The sequence below is a fragment of the Periplaneta americana genome, chromosome 1 (genome assembly GCF_040183065.1).
Source record: "Periplaneta americana isolate PAMFEO1 chromosome 1, P.americana_PAMFEO1_priV1, whole genome shotgun sequence".
In the NCBI taxonomy this organism is placed as follows: Eukaryota; Metazoa; Arthropoda; class Insecta; order Blattodea; family Blattidae; genus Periplaneta; species Periplaneta americana.
The window spans coordinates 174,088,634-174,113,715 of NC_091117.1; the positions used below are offsets into that span (position 1 = coordinate 174,088,634).

Genomic DNA, 25,082 nt, shown 5'->3' on the forward strand with positions numbered 1-25,082 from the left:
ATAGTAATTAGATTGCAGGTATTTAATTCTTCTGAGAAATCTCACAAATTTTGACATATAATATTTAAGTAATTTTTCTTGCAGTAGGGCTAGTTAGTGGGCGGATTAGAAACAAAAGTGGTCGTAGACGATTCATTTGTCACATTTTCGTGATACATATACCGTATTATAGAGACGTTTAGTGACTGTATAAAACCCCACATCACACATAGATTGCTCATTCCTATGTTAAAATCGGAAGCACTTTGAAGAGAACAACCGCCAGGATCGCCACCCGCCCGCCGTAAACGAACATGAGGTGGCAGTACAGTTGCTAATGCAATTATTACTTTTTTTAAGATGTTGTAATTCAAATGGGAGTTATGACGTGATTCCTTATGTAACAACTAGATGGCAGCATAGTAAACCTGACAAAAGTTGTTACCGTCAAAGCCTATAACACAGAGCAATCTGGGTATATATGATCTAGGATAAAACGTACGATAAAATGGGAACACGCCTTTAATGTGTCTCCCTACAATGTATTGTATTTGTGATGTGGTTTAACTAATAAATTATATATTAATATGAATAGATTTTAATATTAAATATATTTTTATTAACAAAGGAAGATATGTTGTCTTCACAGGTCAGGACATCGCACCCAACTCATGGCCATGTCGCTTGATTACCTTCACGGCGTATCTGACAGCTATAACTATGTTTGTGGCCTACACGGCCACGTTCATATCATTTCTCACTGTCACACACTATCACATGCCCTTCAAGGACTTCCAGGGAATCTTGGATGACGGGACTTACCGACTGGGAATTCTAGCGTCTGCAGCGAGTATAAACTACTTCAAGGTATGTACATAAATCTTCGCCGAAGTTTCCTGCTAGTTGTTGGGATTAAGAAATGTGCTTCCACTTTAGTTCAACAGACAGAGTAAAATTCTCACCTGTAATTTCTCTGAAATTGTGGCAAATCAGTGCACAATGTCTGAATAAACATTCATGGTGTTCAACCGAGACATATAGCGTCTTCATTCACCCATCCTCAACTAATAGGCCCACTCGAATTGGTTGCTACTGCTCCATTCTCTCTTCATACGTTAATTTTTCTTCACTTTTTGTTAATTCAGATAGTTTAAGTTTTCTTCTGAGAGATTAATTGAGAAAGTAGCTGCAATAAGGCGCCATACTCTAAAATGCTGTTCTTAGATAGAGTTAAAATTTTTAAAGCATTGCACTAAATGCACTAACAAATGGATATGAAACTGCTGGATAAGAAGTATTGGTTTTTTTACATAATATAACAGAAATGCTAAAAGCATTTTAATCCAATGTCATATATTTAAAGAATAATCTATAAAAGTAATGCATGTTATGGGCCCCTTTTCTGGGGAACGCACTTTTAATTTAAAAATAAATATAAGCTGTGTGTAGTCTTTGAAAAAATGTATTATTATTTACATTTTTATATAAGATACAGCAATATTATTAATAATATTCATTAACATTTTTAGAACTTGAGATATTTTCCACATAACATAGCAAATAACGAATATTTCGAAAAGTTAGAAATGTTTTCAAAACAAGATAACGAATCATGAACATTTAGAACTTATGATGACATTTATTCCACACAAAATAACAAATCACGAACATTTTGAAAAGTTGAAAATGTTTTCAAAACAAAATAAGGAATAGAAATTTATTGAACAAGGTAACACATCATGAACATGCTGAGTAGTAAAAAATATTTTTCAAACATGACAGGACATTATTTTTGTTCATTCCACAACCATATTTTCCACACGATTTCCCTCCTCATCTGTCATCACTCTCATCCTCCTCTTCATCTTCCATAGTCTCAGAAGATTGGAAAAGAGACTCATAAATGAGCGGCTTTCCTCTTTTACATATGGAAATAAGTTTTTGACAACCTTAACTTTACTTTTCGTCGGTGGAACTCGAGACACTGATTGAAGATCCAATCTTGGAGGGTAGTTTTTCATGTATGAACATGTTCTTAGATAAAGGGCCTATAACATATATTAAAAATAAACAGGTTTTCCAGTATTATTGTTCAAAATTTCACAACGAAACTTTGTGCGTATAACAAAGAAATTATGGGCAATCGACTTATACATTCTCCGGAAAAAGGGTTTATGTGCCCTTATTGCAGCTATCTCCTCAATTTATTCATGAATTGAATATAACTTAAAACTACTTTAATGTTATATTTCAATCATAAAATTTTCTTCATTTTTGGATACACTCTTTTTAACACTTAGGCGTATATAATCACCGATGGACGTTATTGAACAAATAATAACTACATAACTGTGTTAATATTATAAATGTTGGTAATTTATCACTAAAATTTGTAATATTAACATAGTAAAGTAGTTATTACTTGTTCAATAACATTCATCAGTAAAATTTTCTTTCTTATTTTAATAGCATAGTTGTACTACTTACTGTCTGTCTCTTTGGATATTTAAAAACATTTATGAATTTATTTTAGGGTATTAGATTTACTTATAAATTAATTTCTTATTTAAAGCATTAAGGCTCCCCCAAACAGACGGGATATGGAATGCGTTACAATAGCGTTACGATTTCGCGATAACGCAATATCGCACTATCGCGAAGAGGTGCCCAAACTGGCGCGTCCGCGATATACGATATCGTAACGTCCCCAGCCAATCAGATTGCCAAAGAGGGTGACACATCCGCGGATTGTTGTTTTCCAACCACAGCCGCAGAGAACAGTTATCTTTAGCAGGCGTACATCACTTGTGCTTACAGATTGATTTCTTTTGCTTGAAAATGAACGTGGAACTTCTGATTGATTTCATAAAGGAAAATCCGTGCCTTTATGATTATCGGTATGCTGCTTCGTTATGTCTCCCCTTACTTTACCCAGAATCTCGTCAAAGCACTGAATTGTCATCCGGAAGTATATATAAAAACGTTTTTCATCTCTAATTAATTGTGAAACTAAGGTATAAAATTCGCCTTGTTCTTCCCTTGTGGTATTTATGTTGTGAATCCACAACCTCCTGCAATGAAATGAGCAAATTAAAAGAAACAAAGTTTATAATGGACTAATTTTTTTCAAGTTCTTGGCAAAAAAAAAAGCTCAAATCATCACTTTATACTTTTTATATCGTTTATCTTAACCATACCTGCGTCTGCGACGATTTTCTTCCTCATCCTCAGCTAGCGCGACTAGAAGCAGAAGCTTCTCCTCCCCTGAAGATGAATCAATGACAGACACACTTCAACCCAGCATCAAAATAAACGCGTGGCGTTCGCGCGATCTACATCCCCGGGAGAATAGATCGCAAAATCGTCGCGTTCTACTTGCTGCGATAATAACGCATATTGCGATAATCGCGTGTGTGTGAACACAAACACTGAACGCAATGAAAACATTTATCGCAAAATCGTAACGCTATCGTAACGCATTCCGTATCGCGTCTGTTTGGGGAGGCCTTTATTCATATTATAAAACCTGAGATTCGTTCACGGGATTATCATTATGTTTTCTTTTTTTGCAGTTTTCGCCAGATGCTGTTTTACGACAAATATACCAGAAGTTACTACGACCATATGTGAAGGAGCATCCCCTAACCGATTTCGACGGACTGAAAAAACTGTGTACGGAAAAGAAATATGCTTACATTACGATGGATGTAGCTTACAGACACATTGTTACAAAACTCCCTTGTGAAACAGTGCACGTCCCTAATGCTTATTTTGGAATGCTAATAGCTACAACCCTGAGGAAAAACCATCCATTTCGTCGAGTGTTTGATCTCAGGTAGGCATATGTACGTACAATAATTACAGAGTTCAGAAATGAATGCATGGGTCGTTCAAAGGCCACTCAAACTTTAAAACGTTATAAATATAATAGGAAGTAGGAAAAAAAATCACTGTATTGGACACACCAGTTTCCTTTAAACTCTTTATTAAATCACTGTATTTACAATTTAAATAAACACATGCGTGCCGTGATCATACGATCATCAGGGAGGTAATGGGTAACAATAGACAATTAATTATTTGCTGCTAAATTCCTGGGAAGTTCACATATATCTTCCTCATTTTTTGCAAGTCTTCTTTTTTTTCCTAAAACAAATCTGGCAACCTTGAGCTGAAAGTAGGCCTACTACTGAGGGCAGTAATTTCTGTTGAGTAACTTTGAACTTGCACGGCGTTAAGAATGTCATACTTAGGAAGTTATTTCTGCAACATTTTGCATCTGTTTTGAAAATATAGTCCAATGTTATCTTTTGGTTTCAAATTTCAGTACCTACAGGAATATTTGTTAACTGTATACGCACCTGTTCTAAAAAAACCCCAATGCCTTACTTACTCATTGTGACAAGATTAATTCAGACATTTTATTTGCAGGGTATGCGAATTACTTGCAGCAGGGATTGTTCAGAGAATTGAGGAGAACGCTGTACCACGAAAAATGACAGAGAACATCGAAGATCAGGACACAGGAGCAACATTGGAAGAAACTTTCATTATCTTTTTAATCTTGATAATTGGAGTCTGTATTTCTGTACTAATTCTGTTTATTGAAATAGTAACATTAAAACTTTAAGGAAAGAGCATTACATTAATTGAGGAGTTCCTTCCAGCAACTATCTTGTACCACAGTCTAGTATATACAGTCACGAAGCTCAATAGTTAGGGAATATGCATCCATAGATAGTTGCTAACCACTAGGATCGCTACTATCGCCTCATCACATACATACAGGCACAGTCTATTGTTCCTAGTACCCTCATCAACTCAAGCTTCGTGACTGTATATACTAGACTGTGCTTGTACCATGCCTCAAAATAGAACCGATATCACGCTAAATCCAATAGATGGCGAGTGAGACGCTATCTTACTCATTGTGAATTGCGCTCTTCTTTCATAAACTCTCTACAAATACCTCTCTAGCGTCTAACTCTAGCCTCTATCACGAGGCATTGCAGCTTCAGTAACTTTAAGAGTTGCCTTATTTTTTAGTATAGGCTAATAGGTAAAAATTGGGTCAACGCAAGCCTGCACTGATTGTATAATGATCCAGAAATTGGCGTACACTACGTATTTTCGTGTCGTTACAAAGTTATTTCGAACTGGAATCTCGTTAGTGAAGAAAGATGAAGTGTATGATCCCACTTCCGGCCCTTTCGATTTAATCGGTACTGAAACTGCTTAAAAAATCTCACTATTCTTATGGAATATAGAGGGAGCGAAATCTTCTATTTGACCAAATGGAAACAAACATGAATACACACAAAATAATGACAGTATTGGTAGAAACTTTCCTGGTGAGAAATACAAAACGAACGGATTCTATTCTCACCACAACTGCGCAATCCAAGGGCCAACTGGATGGTCAAACAGAGTCACTTATAGCCTCCAAACAAACCGCAACAGTGTAGGTTTGTATGAAATATAGCTCGGCAGCATCTAATCCTACTAGACAGTTTTTGTTATTCACAGAAGTGTATTGTATTTATGTATTTTATTCAATTACTTTTGAAAGTTATATGAAGTTTACTGTGTTAAATTCCAGTGCAAATGTTGCTCAATATTGAAAAATTTAACACACATGAAAACTTGTTTTATTGACCTGCTAGAAGATTTTGCACCCGAATGTACCTGTAAACACGCGAGCAATGCTTCCTAATGGGGTCGTAAAGGTATTCTCTGTCTCTTTCTTTCGTCTACAAACAGTCGCGGCGTCGCGACGCACAGTGGTCTAGAATGCAAATTTAGCGGGACATATTAATAACTTTTCAGCTACCTAACAGATTTTTATGACATTTTACACAGTAGTTACTGGTAGCATATATGTTTTGTATGCAAGCTCTCGTTACGTTGGTATAAGGGGAACTACCCGTTATAGGGGGGGGGGGCGCATTTAGACAAAATTAGAAACTTCTCTGCTATCTGACAGATTTTTATGAAATTTTACAAAGCAGTTACAAGTAGCATATATGTTTTATATACAAGTTCTGATTATGTTCGTATAAGGGGAACTACCCCTTATAGGGGGCGCAATTGACAAAATTAGTAACTTTTTTCATATTTAACAGATTTTTATGAAATTTTACACAGCAGTTACAGGTAGCATATATGTTTTGTATACAAGCTCTCGTTACGTTGATATAAGGGGAACCACCCCTTATAGTGGGGACGCAATTAGACAAAATTAGTAACTTTTCTCCTATTTAACAGATTTTTATGAAATTTTACAGAGCAGTTACAAGTAGCATGTATGTTTTGTATACAAGCTCTGATTACGTTCGTATAAGGGGAACTACCCCTTATAGGGGGCGCAATTAGACAAAATTAATAACTTTTCTCCTATTTAACAGATTTTTATGAAATTTTACAAAGTAGTTACAGGTAGCATGTATGTTTTGTATACAAGCTCTCGTTACGTTGGTATAAGGGGAACTACCCCTTATAGGGGGGCGCAATTAAACAAAATTAGTAACTTTTCTCCTATTTGATAGATTTGTATGAAATTTTACAGAACAGTTACAAGGAACAAATATGTTTAGTATACAAGCTCTGCTTACGTTAGTATAAGGAGAACTACCCCTTTCAGGGGGCACAATCAGACAAAATTAGTAACTTTTCTCCTATTTAACAGATTTTATGAAATTTTACAAAGTAGTTACAGGTAGCATGTATGTTTTGTATACAAGCTCTTATTACGTTGGTCTAAGTGTAACTATCTCTTATAGGGGGGCGCAATTAGACAAAATTAGTAACTTTTGTCCTATCTAACAGATTTTTATGAAATTTTATACAGTAGTTACACTTAGTACATTTGTTTTGTGTACAAACTCTATTTACGTTGGTATGAGCAGAAGTGCCCCTTACAGGGGGATGCATTTAGACAAAGTCTTATGGGGGAGAAAATGTAACATTTTAGGTACTATTGCACCTTTTGGACACTCGGAAAGCTTATTTGGTACATAATTAACAAGCTGTCATCTTGAATTCCCTAAATTATACTGCGGAAGCAGATTCGGTTCACAGATATTGAAATAACTGCAACCGAGAAAAATTGCACTACTGCACCTCGAAAGAATAGTGCTCATAAATTACTACTTCCGCAAATCTGCGCACCTTAAGACTAGATTTAAAATAGAGGTAAATAGTGGAGGAAGTGAAAAAAAAATCATTTTTGGACGAACCAAAGGATTTTTTTTCTCTACCTTAGCAAAGTCTGCACTCAATGGTTATATTTATATTTTGTTCCGTGCCCATTCATGCTAATTTGACATGCTATAATAACATTAAATGTAAAGAACTACTTGACATGTTGATACCAAATGTGAATGGAATCGACCACTTACAACAGAGTTACAGCACAAGGAAAACGGCAGACTCGCGGCGCTTGCTGAGTAAGAATGCTGGGTGGCGAAATGTGGCATGTTACCGGCTTCTTATCTCGCTATGCAGCCACCTCCGCTGATTAAGATTATCAATTCAGTGTCACTCAGTTATATAGGAAAAATAATTTAAGGGTTTAATTTCATTTTTTTACATGTCATTTTTCTCCATTTGTCCTCCTAAATATCGATTTTATACCACTGTGCGACGCGTGGTTTATAGCGCTGAGCAGGTTAAAGCAATCTCAGTACAGGCTGATGTCTATAGCGCTTCATTACTTTAATGAATTAACTTTTTCATCACTCAGTACTTCTATGATCATACAAAAATGGGTCAAATATGTTTCCAATGACATGTATTCAATAAATGAAGTACAGTTTTTTTTAATAAATTTTTACATTTAAAATTATATAAAACCAATGTTTGTCATTTTCTGTGGAGTAGTAAGCAGTCTCTTATTCTTCCCTCTTACAACATAGGTTTAAATCGAGACCTAGCCGGTAAAATTCATGTTCTGGGAATAATAAGTTAGAATAAATTTGAATAAGGAACAAAAAAAAAGTTTCCTTCTCAGACAGGATTCAAACCACGAAAGTCTCGGTTACCAGTCTATCGTGCTCTGGAGTGGACAAGGCTCTGAAATCAGATACAAGGGTCGGTCCGGGTTTTTTTGCAACTACTGTACTTCGGTACATCATAATTAGGGACAACACTTTGTCCCAGTTTTTTTTTTATTAAATTTCGACCGGCCAGAGGCCGTTTTTCCAAAGTTATCTATTTTTGTTTTCTGTTTGTTTTCTGTTTGTTTTACCTTTGGTTCCTTTGTTTTTTACTTATACTAATACAATCACAACACCCATGCCCGAGGCGGGACTCGAACCCACAACCCTTCGGACCAAGCGATAGGGACATGCCGTGCCCCTACCGCTTGAGCAATCCGGGCCGGCGAAATTCGTCACTAGGTTCACTGGTACTGGTGTATAGAGTACCTGTGTTTACTAGTTGATAGCAGCAGTCCAGCGACAGCATGCGACTGTGTGCTTTTATAGATCGGCGGAACGAAAATGCAACGTTTCTACAGGTTACCACTGCCATATAATAAGTACCTATGCGCGTAGCATATGTATTGATTAGTTACATGTTTACAATATTACTTACACATATTTACAACACCATAGCAGCAAAGGTTTGAATCCTAAACAAATCAAACGTACGTTCCTTCTCCGGCTCAGCACACACAGGTTGCCCTTTCCTGTCACAGTGCAATACCTTCGAACACGTGGCCTCCGTGACGTCAATATAGGCGAGCAACAACCAACGTAAAACCCGTCCATGCTGGGACAAAGTGTCGTCCCTAATCATAATATATGATATGCGAAAAATAATCACTTAACGTGATTTAAGACGGCGCTTATTCCATCGTATCCCGGCTGCTCAGTCACTCGTAAGAGAGCACCTCTGCACACTGTGTGTACATTGTACCACTGTCACACATCTGTGACGCAGTGCATGAGGGTTGGCCACTAGAGGGAACCTAAGAAGTGGAAGATTCTGTCCGGCATCTGAATGGGAATCCGGTGTGGCTTAGTGGATAGAGCGTCAGCACTTAGAGCTGAAAACCCGGGTTCAAATCTCGGTTCCGGAAAGAATTTTTCTCCGTTCCACTCATTCTTCGTAAAAAAAAATCTTGACCATGAATATCGCCACATTTTAACATAATCAAAAAATACGAAAAATAAAAATGAATTTTGTCTTAGGTTTCTCGAAGTCTACAGCTTTATTTTGCACCGGTATTTAACTCGTACTGTATGTTACCAATTTCAATTTAACTTTTAAGTAAAGCAATGTCATTTCGAAGTGCACGAAAACGATAAATTTCCCAGTAGCTATTTCTTGCCTGATTGCAGATTTAAGTAACCACAAACTTTATTATATCATTTTAATTAAATTATTGTAGCAGTGATTCGTTTAACAGCAACACAACATTCGTTTCCATTGAAGCCAGCGCAGCGTAACAATTTGTACGTATGTAACAAACGAAGCCGTTAAATTGTGTTTTGCGAATGATGATGTCAGTCGGCGTGTAGCCTAATAACGTAACAACAGTTGATCCTGTACAGCAGGAAAACCCAAACCTAGTCCGTCGGGCTTGAGCTGCTCGGCGCGCAAGCGTTCATGCTTTCAACTGTTCAGGTAGCTTGGTCGGTGTTGCAAAGGATATACAGACTGCATTGAAGGTACAGTTACGGAAGAAAAAACTGGCCGATGAACAGCAAAACTCGTAATGTTACTTATGCCGGTTTTGTTGTGATTACCACAGTATAGAGTACTGTTTACTCGAAGTTGCTGGACTAGGAGAGAAATGCTTTCGTACTGTTTCTGTTCACATTCTATAAGGTTGAAACTCTCGTGTTTTTGTCGATGTACAGAAATTTGTTATTTCATTGTTTTTACCAGTACGAGGAATGTTATTGATTTCATTATCAACTCCTCTGTTCGTCTCTCTTTACTCTATAGACATACGGCACTTCATTTATTTATGGTTTATTTTTACTTTAATATCTTCCTGGCAAAATATAAGACGAAGAGTAAACAAAATTGAGATAGATACAATACATACGAACTTAATGGTAAGATGATATAGACGTGAACAGTTAGTTAAAGTAGAATAAATATAAATTGATTGAGGTAATCCAATACAAATTATATAAGTGAACATTCAGTTAAATTGAAATAAATAAATACCTATAAATTACTTTCGGTAAACAATTAGTAATGAGGGAAGAGAAACACAAAGAGATTTGTTAGTTAGAAATCATTTTTGTGCAATTTACGAAAACCTATAAGTGATTCTAATGTTTACTAGAACCTATTTATTTATTCTATTATTAAAGCTACAGAGTGCTATTCATAGACATTTCGCTAGCCCGGGCTACGAGCGTGCTAAACAGGATTCTTATCATATCATATCATATCATATCATATCATATCATATCATATATCTTATATTATATCATATCATATCATATCATATATCATATCGCTGACACTGGTTTATGAATACGATAAACGTTAGTTCGCTGATCATCCACCGAAAGCCCGCGCTAAGAATGTCTATGAATACGGCCCACAGTGTTTATTTTTGTTCTAAAAATAAAAGAAAAATACATTCCTGAAGTAAAATAATTAATACTGAATGGTCTTTATATCACAAATTAAAATGTTCTTCTACCTATGTAGTTCTAGTTATATGCAACAGTTCTCTTCTGGACTTAATAACCTGTCCATAAACCGTTTACATTGATCACTGCATCCATTCTTCTACTTACAGAATTAACAAGGCTGTGGATATAGACCTCTGTATCTATCTGACAATGCAACATCATCCCAAACATCTGCAATGAGATTCCCCAATTCATCTGCAATCCTAGGACACCGACTCTGTAGTTACACATTAACATTGCGTTGAACTTCCGTACATACATTTTCTATGGAATTTAAGTCAGGACTTCCTGGCACCCATGGAACCTCTCGACATCGTCCCTGTGAATATTGAACCACCGCTGCCTGGCGACGCATGTGTGTGCCGAAGACAAGTCATGTTGGAATTTTATTTTTTTTTCGGGCTTAAACACACGAACACTAGGTAGCATCACATTTTCCAGTTTATTGGTGTACTGATGCTCATTCATATGCCCATGAATCCTCCATAGTGCACTGCCACCATAACCAGAAATCCGTACCACACCGACACGGACAAACTACCACTGCGTTGTCTCTGGACCACATATTCAGGGTCAAATCTCTTGGATTGTTTCGGTCGATATGCGTGCACTGGCCTGCTATAGTTCATAAACACATCATCCAAAAAGATGACCTCTTTCCATGGATAGTTGAATGAATTCGACAAAATGTGACACGATCAATTCGATGGTCTTCAGTCAGAACTTCCTTCACCGCTGTTCTTCTCAGCACAACGTTGGCACTATTGAGCCTTTTACTAGCGTTCTGTTGGAAGCAGGAAATTCCCTGCCGGCCACAAATATTTTAGAAGTATAAAATGAAAGCGCCTCGAACGTTCTATTAATATAAGATCTTGTTGTGGTGTTGATGCCTTGGGTCTTCAACTACCAGCTTTACGAGTTATGTAACCTCGCTTTTGATAGTGCGCCCACCACCTGGACGCTGTTCTAGTCGCAACTCTATAGCGTTCTCCAGCTCGAGCCGTGCTAAATCGGCCTTCCTCGATCAGTGCAATTACTTTGGCTTTGACGTCCATATCTATGGAACTGAAATACTAATGATTTTCGTAGTGGTTGTGGCTATTTATAGACAAATTCTGTTAGTAGGGCTGGAAAGGGTCACGTGCCTAGGACTCTAGAAAGAACACGAAATATACAGTAGTCATAAACCATAAACATAGTATGTCTGTAGAGTGAAGAGAGACGAACAGAGGGGATGAAAATAACATTAACAACATTCCTCATACCCGCAATGGCAAAACCAATGGCAAAACAACTTTCTGTATGTTGACTAAAACACAACAAACGTCGCAAATATACACATAGGCTCAGTGCCGGATTCAGGCCTAGGTAACTTAGACAGTTGCCTAGGGCGGCAATTTCCAGGGGGCGGCATTTTCTCTCTCTCTCTTTCTCTCCCTTTTTCATTTTTATTTTACGATGAAATTTATTTTTAAAACACATGTTGGTAAATCTTTTCTGAAGTTTCTTCTTGAACACCTTGTGGAAGTCAGATATTGTTTTGTTATCACATTGTCGCGGTTGTGGCAAGAGTGAAAGGAAAGTGTGCAGCTGCATAGTTATATTGTAATGCCGGTGTCACATTATTATACTATGAAACTGCTTAAATTTAACTGCTTGTATGAACAAGAATGCAGTGTTGAAAATCAAATTGCATATTGTTGTTTATTAACTATTTATCGCTATGAATAGTAACCACAACTCTCAGTTACATTCACAATATAATAGCCTATATCAGCGTTTCTCAAACTATGGTCCTTGGACCACCTGTGTCCCCGAGGTCTGCCCTTGTGGTTCTTCAAAACGGACAGAAGAAAAAATCAAATTCAAACGAATTGCGTATCAAACTATCTGAAAATCTCAGAGTTTTGAAAGGACACATGACAGTCACCTTTCACTTTTACTCCCAGTACTGACATTTTATGAAATTTATTACCCTACCTGTCTACCGAATTCCCACTCTACTGTCAGCAAAAAAATAGGGATTTAAAGCACTATGAGCATGGTGTTTCTCGACACCTTTTCCCTGCACATCAGCTGACGACATGTGGCTGACATTGGAATATCTTCCAGATATATTCTCAAAACTAAACGAACTAAATCTCTCTCTACAAGGTAATTCTTTGATAGTATGAGAAAAAAGTGTTCGGGAGGATACTTGGTTTGTGGGTCAGATCCGTAAAACAAAGGTTTTTTTCACTATTTCCAACCCTAGAGTCTTCTTTGATTGAAAATGATTTCATTATTGGAAAGAAAATTATGCAATGACATACGTTCACATCTCGAAACTCTGAGGTCACAATTTGAAACTTATTTTCCATGTAAATATGACGAATTTTCATGGGATCGCGATCCCTTGATATTGAAAATAAACTTTCGTTGAGTGAAAGAGAACAGTTAATTGAACTCTCGACTTGAAATGAAATTCCAAGCAGAAAGTATGGTTAATTTTTGGACCTCAACACAAGTGAAAAGAGAATATATTGAACTGTACAGTGGTGCTTTACAGATTATATTTCAGTTTGCTTTTACGTATCTGTGTGAGAAAGGGTTTTCATCACTAACTCTAATAAAAACAAAGTACCGAAATCGACTCTGTATGTAACGATCTCTGACTTAAGCTTACCAGCATATATCAAAATATAGAACAACTGCGCAAGAATCGGCAGGCTTATCCATCTCATTAATGAGAATACCAACATATTTATTTATTTATTAGTTATTTGCTTATTTGCTTACTTATTTATTTATTTATTTATTTATTTATTTAGTTACTTACTTGTTTATTAATTAATTTATTTATTTATTATTCATTCATTCATTCATTTATTTGTTTATGTATTTTGTTTAGTTAATAAGTTAAAGATTGTCCAAACTCTAATACCTTGATTTATTAAAATCTAAACTGATATTTTTTCTATTAACATTAACTTAATTAGTTAATACTAATGTAAAGATAAACGAAGAAAATTAATTTTAATTAATTAATTCAGTTTTAAAATATACTGGTATTAAAATATGCTTTGCTTTCAAAAGGAACAAGAGTAAGGTGGTCGTCGGAACTGTTCTGACTTAAAAAATTGGTCCCCACTTCAAAAAAGTTTAAGAAACACTGGCCTATATCATCAACAATACTATTTAATCACTTTTAAGTATGTTCACTATGTAATTCGATTTGAAAGGTTTATTCTGTAAAGAGTTGGAGTTTATTTTTCAATTTATTTTATACTCTGTCGAAGTAAGAAATACTCGTAAAAATTATACACCAACAGAAACCATGCTTTAAAAAAAACCACAGCCTGCCTTTCAAAAATAAATTTTGTTTCAACAATGAATAAGTTTGAGTATTATGTTTCTTTGCTTCGAGTGTGATATGCTTCGTCAGATCGACTTTGATAATACCATCATTGCTTTCTCTGTGAAGAAAGTCCAAAGAAAGTCTTTATAATTCACAAGTAAGGTGCATGTATTTTGATTTCAGTAATTTACTGTTTTCTGAAGTCGACCTGGTTGGCGAGTTGGTATAGCGCTGGCCTTCTATGCCCAAGGTTGCGGGTTCGATCCCGGGCCAGGTCGATGGCATTTAAGTGTGCTTAAATGCGACAGGCTCATGTCAGTAGATTTACTGGCATGTAAAAGAACTCCTGCGGGACAAAATTCCAGCACATCCAGCGACGCTGATATAACCTCTGCAGTTGCGAGCGTCGTTAAATAAATCATAACATTTAACATTTTGTTTTCTGAATTGTAACATTTCATTTAAAAATAACTTTAACTGAACGTCACCTGTATAATAGCTGTCCATAAACTGTTTGTGGGATTTGGGGACGGCAAAATCTAGCACTGCCTAGGAGCGGCACTATACCTAACTCCGGCTCTGCATAACCTACAGAATACTGTAGAATGTAAATAAAACCATTCCGAAAGCCAATCTCTCTAAGGGACGAAGTGAAAAGCGTTAATATATCCCATTAAGTTATTTCTATTGACTACATTATACACCAACAGAAATCATGTGCAAAACAAATCAAAATGGTGTTATAGAAGTAATCCAGTTGGAAAAACCACCAACACAATTATATCGAAAAGTCTCGCTCATTGTCAATTTAAGTCTTTCTTGATGAATGCAATAGCGAGTAAGGCGATCTGTCATATTATAGTAAAGTAAGGTGACTTGGTCGTGGCAAATTATTGAATAGGTTCTTTGAACTGAGGGAGGAAACATCATCGTTCACGGAGGAAGAAGAAAAGTCTGTATCATAAGTGAAGAATGAAAAAATGGATTTGTGAACTTGCCTTCTTAATGGAATTATCTGAATGCTTTAAATTGTTTTCTACATGGTAACAACAAGATTATTACACAGTTATATGACAGAGTGAAGGCGTTTAATATAAACCACCTTTAATTGTGGAACGTTAGCTTAACTAAAGGGATAAGTTACAGCACATGTTTCAATATTAACAACGAAATAGGCATACTAGTTTCTTAAGACTTTGGATTTCGAAGAATATATTCACACATCATGACGATCTGCACCAGAAATTTGATTCGAGATTTAAAGACTAGGAAAATTTTCAATTTGATTTTCAATTAGTATTTGTAATTAGAACTTATTGATTTACTTTACGATAGTGAATTGAAGGATAAACATCAAAACAAAAGAAGTTATCGTTATCAGACTTTTATATGAACTTTCCATGTCTTAGATTTCCCCGATTGTACAGACATCCTTTTTCGGATTCACGTAGGCCATATGTGCGAACAGTAATTTTTTTCCTATGATGAAGATAAACAAGCCATGTCATGGAAGCCAATTATCGGATCACAACTTAAAATGTGCTGTCACATTATGCACTATACAAACAATAGTTCCAATCGTTGAGAAATTGCTGAGGAAAAAGATAATTAAACAAATCCCGAAAAATCAGTGCTAATGCCAGTGTAGAGTGGACTGAATGGAGTTAAATTTCTGCATTATTATTCCTAGGGTTTTTATATGTTTTGTTCAACATTTTCCTTAACAGAAACAGTTTACACATTTACAGTAATTGTCATGCATTACCCGAATAATTAACATGAAATGTGTATTACATTTCTAAAAGTAATTATAAATTTATTAACATCTAACTTTGTTGAAAATAGGCTACAATGTTTTTTTTTTTTTTTTTTCAAATTGCTTAAGATAGTTCGTTTAGTTATTTCTATTCAGCCCGTATCTTATTCATCAGAAAACAATCATAAACCTATGCAGTAAATTCATATTTTGGTCCCGCCGCTGAACGTCTTACCTGCCCTGCTACGACTTTCCGCGGGCGAGCGGGCAAGGCTTGATGACGATACAGTACTCTGAGTTGGGGACCAATGCTCTATACTGTGATGATCACAACAAAACCGGCATAAGTAGCATTACTAGTTTTGCTGCACATCGGCCAGTTTTTTCTTCCGTGACTGTACATGGTTTTTGAGCACGCGAACAACCATATGCAAAATTTAAGGAAAAAATGGGCTTTAATGTTTCTCAGTGAGGAACATGTAAGTAGATGATATGCGTTGTTTGGTTTGTAAGAAACACTTCACATGCAAGAAGAGTAGTATGAAACGCCACTATGATTCTCACCATGTATCAGAATATGTAAACTATCAAGGAGAACAGATGACTCTGTTACTAACAGAATTGAGGGCAAACGTAAGGTTGTAATATTTTAACGTATATGTTTCGTAGATTATGCTTTTCTAATGACTTAGCTGCCCGTATGGAAATACAGTGTTACTTATTTGTATTTGTATGGTGCGGAGTAGATTAATATTGTTAGTATAGTTAATATTTATTTCCTCTCCATACTGTGGTATTAAATATTGTGTTTATTTATTTTTTTTATTTTTAGATCGGACTCGATATCGAAGAAAATCAAGAGACTAACAAGGCCATGGGTGAGCAACTCGTGCTCTCAAACTGTGAACGAACTCACGTAGAACGAACTCTGTGCTAGCTGTAGTGTATGTGGGCCTTGCAAGACGAGTGGTTGTGTTTTGAGAGAGTTCGTTCGCATCTACAGTGATTGGAGGCTCGTCATGAGTGAATCACAGTTTAATCCGTTAAAATTTTTTCCCCTTTAGTGACGAATGGGAAAACAAGTAATTTTTTGTTAAGAAGGAAGGTAAAGCTGTGTGTCTTATACGTTCTTCTACATTTTCTTAAGCGTCACAAATTTCTTAAGAACATTGACAGTGATTATCATAATCTCATTCATTACAATAAAGTAAGATGGCTTAGCAGGAGTGCCATGTTATACAGGTTTTTCATGCTCAAGGAAGAAATAAATATTTATGGAGATTATTCTGCAATCTCTTTGGGTTTCAGCCGATAGAAGCTCCTGAAAATTTGCAGCTTGAAATGATAAATCTGCAGAACAGCACGTCACTCAGAGTTTCGGTGAAATCAGGAATCGAACTGTTCGCAAGGTTGCCTAAGTCAGAATTTCCAAATCTACGCTTGTTTGCCTTCCGCCTAGCAGCCATGTTTGATTCCACATATGTGTGCGAGCAGTTTTTTACTATGATGACCAACAACAAATCTGTTTGGCCACCCAGGGTTACAGACGACAATTTAGTGGCTTTTTACGCTGATGTGTTTCCAAATTTGAGCCAGATTTTAATGCTCTGACAGCAAGAAAAAGATGTCAAACGTCTAAACGTACAGAAAAAGTTCAGGAGTAAATTTATTTCATTTTCTGTTATATGTATAAAATTACTTCCTTGATTTTGTTATTGGTTAGGTATGTAATACCTTTTTGAAATCTCTTTAATCTATAAACACTTGTGAACTCTGATTACTGTACTTTCTATGTTTCAGTGGAGACAAATAATAACTAATATTAAAAAACAGTATAATAAGTGCTGCAAGTATATTTGTTGTATCTTGAAATGGTTGTGTTTAATTTATGTTTTCAGCACTAAAATAACGTATTATAATTTACAAAGCTTGGCAATAATAGAATTTTAATTTTGTGTATTGAGTTATAGTCTGTCTAAAACTACTGTAATTATTTACCATGCATCATTTTGAAATACAAATCATGGAGTAGACTTAGATGTCACGACCAACTGCACGAGCCGCCACAGCGCACCATGGCTGTGAACTGTTTCTGTAACGAAACTACACACATCTTGTAACTGCAGCGGCTACCTCAGTGTGTGTGTGTGTGTGTGTGTGTGTTTTTTTTGTGCCAAGGTTTTTAGCGCCTCGTGAGTACGAGTTGCCCACTCATGAATAAGGCCATTCGTGTTAATCATTTCGGGTGTTATACATATATATTCCGCTAGTCCGCGCTACGAGCGTGCTAAACTAGCCCCGGCTATCGACTGATTACTTGTACGTGATTCATATCATATATCGCTAACATTGGTTTATGAATACCAAAAACGTTAGTTCGCTGATCATCCACAGGAAGCCCGCGCTAAGAATGTCTATGAATATGGCCGGATTTGACTAGCTTGACTGATGGCACACTGATCTCAATACTCAAGACTAGCGACTGTTAACAGATTTTCGCATGATAAAAACAATAATATTAAGTGAAAAATGGCGACCTTATGGTGAAGATTCTTCAAACGCTGCCAGTAGCGTACATAACTGAAGTATGATAATATAAAAGTATGACAGAAATAATAATAATAATAATAATAATAATAATAATAATAATAATAATAATATTGTACTAATAAAAACAAATATTGCTTATGAATGGTATATAACTCATGTTCATTTCATATTTGTACAACCCTCTTGGCATCACTGACTAGAAACTTTACGTCGTACCATAGCATTTTTTACAACCTGCCGCGTGCTAGTGAGTGCTACTCAGTGTGCATGCCTGCTGTACGAAGTTATGTTTTATTCGTCATTTTATCGTAAAAGGAGCCCCTTGCTCAAATGTCGTTACTCATTTCTTTCTATAGGGTTTAAAGCTATGCTGCACGGTTTGAAGACCGTTTTCAGAAGGTAAAATTTGTAAATACAAGTTAACATGCCACCTATAGAGCTAGTTATACCATTATCAGTCACCGAAATATCCCCTTGTATTAATTTAAGAAACCTATACGATAATGATATTTTTCTATTTGCTATTATGAATAAATTACTTTCTAGCGATAATAATCTTAAAGAAGTCAAAAGTAATTATTGCTATTTTCACATACAGAGATTATATTACATTTGGACCAACAAAGTGTAAGATTTTGTCAGGATTATACAATAATATGTCGCTCGAAATATATAGAATATCATGTTTTAACATTTAAATTAATTACAAATTCTGACACGTATATGCACATTTTCGAACCGTAATTGCTGTTTTATATTTTATACTTTCAAACTTTAAAGCAAATAGAAATTAACAGTACACCTGTAAAAAGTTTGTGACTTCGTCAAAAACAGGCTCACCTGGTATCAATGTAGAAATGATATTCTCTTGGCACGATGATTAAATTCCTATGTATTCTGTTGAACTCTTCTCTTTCACACACACACATTCCTGGACAGAAGAAGATGCATTGTTAACCAGAGTAGGTCTAAGACAAAAATATATATATATATATATATATATATATATATATATATATATATAGCCGCCCTGGTCTAACTAATGTAATACGTAGGTCGTCGGCGATGTATGCAATGGAGGGGGGAAAGGAACTGGCCACCCTACCCCATTATCTTTTGGCCTAGTTGTCTCATAAGCGGTCCCTTGTTGGTATCACTTGTGAGATTCAAACCTGTCTTCGGACAGTTGACTGAACAACAACAACAACCCGCCCTGGTGAAACTTCGAACCCGTTACACACCATACATTGGAGAAAAACGTAAACTTACTTAAATAATTGAAAATAACCTCAAAATTGTAGCACATCATTCTATAGACACGAAGTGACCATTGCGAAAACTATAAACTAAACCCACCTTCGCTTCTTATACAGAGTGTAAGGGGTACAAGTGCCGTCCCTTTCACAGTCGTCAGGGACGATCTACAGGATCAAAAATGTTCATACAACATAGGGTCAAACTTGATAGTTTTCCCAAAAAAAATAATTATTTTTTATTTTATTTGCGTTATACTGCATATATCTTTAGTAAAATTATAAAACAATTACATCAGTAGCTACAGTATATCTAGCAAAGAGTTAATATTAGTTTAAATAAATATTTGTGTGTTCTATTAAATTTACGTGAAATTAAAAATACATGCTTAAATTTGTTAATATTCTGGCGTGAGAGACGTGGGAACGTTCAGCGGGCAGTACTCTGCACAGACGTAAGTACGAGTCAGCTGAGTTCAAGCTCCCTGTCCACAGGTCTACTGCAGAGTGGATGACAGTTCCATAAACAACTTACAATGTCATTCACAGTTTAGGAATATCATATTATGTTATTAATTTATGGAGAAAGTCGTCATAATTCAAGTGAGACAAGAAGGATGTACCGTCAACTTTTTCCTCAAAGAAAGTTATCTAATCGGCGAACTTCAGTAGCAGTTCCTCAACGATTATTAGAAACTAGAAGTCTCTTGCCCCGTTCCGAAAATCACACAATCAGAAATTTGATTAAAAATGATATTGCTTTAGGGAAGCGGGAGAGATTAAAATGTTGCATTACGAAGAAAATTCGTGTGATTTTGTGCAGAAAACCATTGTTTATTTTTTATTTATTTTTTAGGTTATTTTACGACGCTTTATCAACATCTTAAGTTATTTAGCGTCTGAATGAGATGAAGGTGATAATGCCGGTGAAATGAGTCCGGGGTCCAGCACCGAAAATTACCCAGCATTTGCTCATATTGGGTTGAGGGAAAACCCCGGAAAAAACCTCAACCAGGTAACTTGCCCCGACCGGGAATCGAACCCGGGCCACCTGGTTTCGCGGCCAGACGCGCTGACCACTAAGCCACACCGGATTTATTTTTTTATTTTTTATTTTTTTTTTAGACGTACAATAAAAAAGGAAGCAATATTGTTACATAAAATGTAAATTTACCATAATGTTCTATTAATGAGATTGAAAGTTTGTATTTGCTGCTCGTTTTATGTAAACAACAGTACTGTCATGGTCCGTTCCTGCATTAGAACAGAGCATCTGTTTTGAACCGGTATGTCTGTACCCGCTTGGGCTCTACTGTGTACTTCTAACCCCCTCCTCCCGCTTGAGCTATACTGTATACTTCTAAACCACTCCTCCCCATTCAGAAACGTTACAGAACGTCTAATATTGTAAACTTTAATAATTAGTTAAATATTGCAATTAGAAAAAAATTGTAAGAGCATTTTTTCTTCCTTATGACATGAATAATCATCAGTTAAAATAATGGCACTTATACCCCTTACACCCTGTATAACAGACCGATGATTTCCTCGAAAATGTTTCACATATAATCACGCAATCCAGTACTAACACAATGACATTGCACAATGCTGGAAATCACGCCTTCCTTCGGTCGAAGGTAAATCAGTCTATCTACCGAAAGGCAAATATGTAAGGTATGTCCAAAGCCTGCAAAAACCAAACCTATCCTATCACTGATTCTCGACCTTATGAACACTCACTACCTAATCTACCCATTTACGAAAAAGCATACATGCAAGAGATACCAAAAGCCTGAACAAACCAAACCCAACCGACCACTGATCGACTTTATGAAAACTCGCTTATTTGTTTTCAGATATTGACAGCACTGTGATATGCATTCCTAAAGTCATCTGTCGGATAAAGTCATAACTACATTTGATGTCTTTATCTAACACATAATTTGACGCGAAATATTTGAGTAGAACTGTGTAAATGCAGTGCATGAAACGTGGTATGGTGTAAGTTGTACCATCTCTCAGTTTCATTTCATCACTAAATACCACAAAAGAATTCAGACATCATTCCGTAGCGAGACCGAAGATTCAATATAAAAATTAATATTCTGTTTAGTGCTCGATGCTGAAATTGAACACGGTACAAATTAACACTGGATTAAATGTACCGAATTTCGTCTAAAACTGTACTGCATTTTAATTTAAGAATTTTCTTAATCATTCATTAAAATTGGCTATATTTTCGGGTCCAAATTAAAGCCATTAAAACGCTTAGATGTACAGTATACGGAAAGTAAAATTGTAATTTATGTATCGTAATTTAATCTGAAGTCTCAAATGAGAAGTAAACTCATGTGTGTTTCACTTCTAGCAACTTATAAGTCAGGACTTTACTTTAAATAAATTACTTGCCACAGCATTTGTTTATCCCCGACGGTTTTGTAAACAATTTCAAAGAATATGATTTACATAAAGGAATATCTTGAATCGTCACTTACCACTTCAGATGTAAAATCCAACCACTCTCGTCGCGCAGTACCGTTCAACTAAACAGATTTCAGTTTTAAATTACCGCAGATAGAGGGCGGTTGTGTGTAGGGTCTAATTCAGCCAATGAGAACATCTCAATATTTTTTCAGTAGGTATTTGTTTAAAAATTGTATGAAGGATAGTATTAGACAAAAAAATAAACACACTTTTCATAGTACAGCACGAGAACTGTACGTATTTCTTCTTGTATACGTAGGGTATAAAGTTGTAATTAATGTCTAGTAAATGTATACGATTGTCTATACGTCTGCCTCCGAAATCCCAAGCATAAGGAAACAGTTATAATAATAATAATAAAAAAAGCATAATTAACCACAATTACACTTTCCCATTCAGTTTCCTTCTATGCAGCACACAAAATCCTCCTGCCCTATCAACAAACTACTCGGACAGAAACAAGACAAATGCGCTCAGAGTGAATACAATGACAGAGTAAAGTTAGGCGCTCACTTATCAGAAAAAAAATAGTTCGTTGCGTTCGGATTTTTATTATAGTATCGCTCACTTGTCCGCATTTCCAAATTAACCATCAAATAGTGTTTCTTACTGTAATATGTATCTAGTCAGCGATGTATGCAGTGGAGGGGGAAAGGAATTGACCAACCTACCCTATTATCTCCTGGCCTAGTTGCCTCATAATTTTTTTAGTTGATTATTTAACGACGCTGTATCAACTACTAAGTTATTTAGCGTCGATGAGATCTGTGATAGCGAGATGGTATTTGGCGAGATGAGGCCGAGGACTTGCCATAGATTACCTGGCATTCACCTTACGGTTGGAGAAAACCTCGAATAAAACCCAACCAGGTAATCAGTCCAAGCGGGGATCGAACCCGCGCCCGAGCGCCTTAACCGACTGAGCCACGCCGGTGGCTTTGCCTCATGAATGATGTCTTGTTGGTGTCACTTGTGGGATCCAGACCTGCTTTCGGACAGTTGACTAAACAACAACTAGAGTGTTTTAATTTACCGCTAGAGCGCATTATTTCATTGCAGTGTTCTGAGTTGAATCTGGAAATAAAATGAATAGGTCTGTAACTTACGTCTCTTAGATTGACGGCTCGTAAAAGAACGCTGTTTTGGGCTACAGACACGTTGAATTTGGACTATGAATGATATCTACAGTTGAAAGTGTTGTTAAAACTATGTGCATGCATGTAGTATTTTATTTAAAGCTACGAACCTTGGATGCTACGGCCAGCATTGTAACCAGTAGACCACCACACGTATGCATGTACGCCCATCATTCATTCATTCATTATCTGTCTCTACATCTAAATAATAATAATAATAATAATAATAATAATAATAATAATAATAATAATAATAATAATAAACTGTAAGCCGTCACATTCTGGAAACTAGAGTTGATAGCATTTAAAATAATGACGATCACTTTGGAATATTGCACAATATTTGTATGCATATACGCGTTATAATTGTCAGATTGATCTGTGTTTTCTTACCATTCTTTTCTGCTGCTCGAACAAACCAGGCTTTTCGGGGTCTGGACGCGGAACAGATCGTTGCATAAAAAACTTTGTCCCGTTATACGCCCTATATATGCGATGGTTGTCCAACTACCACCATTTCAATTGTCTTTTGTTTCACACGGCACGATACGGCCCGGTGACTAGTGGCCAGCGTAGTCGACGTTGCTTTACCGGGCGTGTTATCCAGTTATTCCAAAGACTGATTATAATATTGTGTGTTATTGTTATGTAACTCAGATTCAATGCAGTATATACAGTATTATAAAATTAATAGTTCAGTGCGTGTTTCGATATTAATTCAGAAATATATTCAGTTTATAACCAATTAACAACAAAATGTGTAATGACTATCGATATTACAGCAAGTGATTATCGCCAATCTCTAGAATGAACGACCAGTGGTACCTATATCATTCATTCACTCGCTCACTCACTTATCCACGTACTCAATCGAAAACATTCATACAATTCTTACAATGAATCCACTGTTTTCTCACTCACATACAGTGCAAGTTTAGTCAACAATTTCTAATCTGTTCACTCACAAGCACATGATTATTTTTTTTCCATTTCTCTTATTGTCGGTTTCTACAAACTCATGAAATAACCATGGTTAAAATTTATCTAATGATAGCTTTTTGTGTTTCTACAAACGAATAAGCTAAATTTATCCTCGGGTAAGTTAGTTCTATAACCTGGCTGTACATGAGTAACAGTATAATAAGGAAGGCTATTCTTAAAATTGAACAATTTTATTACTCTGAAAGCGCTGTGATTAGTGTTATTCTTATTGTTTACATATTTTATTCTGGTTACATTAATACGTAATAATTTTGCTAGTAAGTTAATAGTCTATTTCAATAGAAATCACATATAGGCCTGCACAAATAATTATTAAACTCAATAATAAACATATATATTATTTTAATGTACCGAAGTACATATGATATTTCCATGCAGATATTCTGCGTCATCATACGATGAAAGAGTAATGGAACGGAGAAAAATTCGGTACATTAATAGTACATTATGCAACGAGCCTCTAATGATAGTAATTAAGAAGCGAGTATGGATGTTTATGAAACGAGCGCAAGCGAGTTTCATAATTTTCATACGAGCTTCTTAATTACCATTATAGGCGAGTTTCATACGACTTTTTATGCTCGACCATATTTCTAACTTGAAATTACCGGTATTCAGATGTATACATTTTATTTGTATGTGACAAGATCGGAAGTGACCTTGTTCTAGGTCGTGAATTGTGAGATGTGCGCAGACGCGAAAGCATTGATTTTTTCCGAGGAACAATAATGTCACTGACCTTGATGTAATCCCGTTAAACTTGGTATAACCTTGATTATTGAATTCGACATTGAGAAACGAGATGACGAATTGAATTTATTTGAATATTATTTACAATTAACGCTAATTATTATAGTGACAGAACATAACCTTCTGCGACAGTATTGGATTTCCAGCCTCCGTGACTTTTCGCTAATTCTCTTTCGA

At 35.9% G+C, this 25,082-nt stretch overlaps 1 protein-coding gene across 1 annotated transcript; it reads left to right on the top strand.

Moving 5' to 3' along the window:
• The first annotated feature begins 648 nt into the window (after positions 1-648).
• LOC138709398 (glutamate receptor 3-like) lies at positions 649-4,612 on the top strand. The gene is made up of 3 exons (XM_069840141.1): positions 649-846; positions 3,552-3,814; positions 4,411-4,612. The coding sequence occupies exons 1-3, from the start codon at positions 700-702 to the stop codon at positions 4,607-4,609; spliced, it is 609 nt and encodes a 202-aa protein (XP_069696242.1). The 5' UTR covers positions 649-699; the 3' UTR covers positions 4,610-4,612.
• The last annotated feature ends 20,470 nt before the right edge of the window (positions 4,613-25,082 follow it).

What these genes read in the sequence shown, in the direction of transcription:
- LOC138709398 (XM_069840141.1), top strand. Translation starts at nt 700, where the DNA reads ATGTTTGTGGCCTACACGGCCACGTTCATATCATTTCTCACTGTCACA. An exon ending in CGAGTATAAACTACTTCAAG is followed by an intron (nt 847 to 3,551) that starts GTATGTACATAA and finishes CTTTTTTTGCAG; the next exon opens with TTTTCGCCAGATGCTGTTTT. An exon ending in CGTCGAGTGTTTGATCTCAG is followed by an intron (nt 3,815 to 4,410) that starts GTAGGCATATGT and finishes TTTTATTTGCAG; the next exon opens with GGTATGCGAATTACTTGCAG.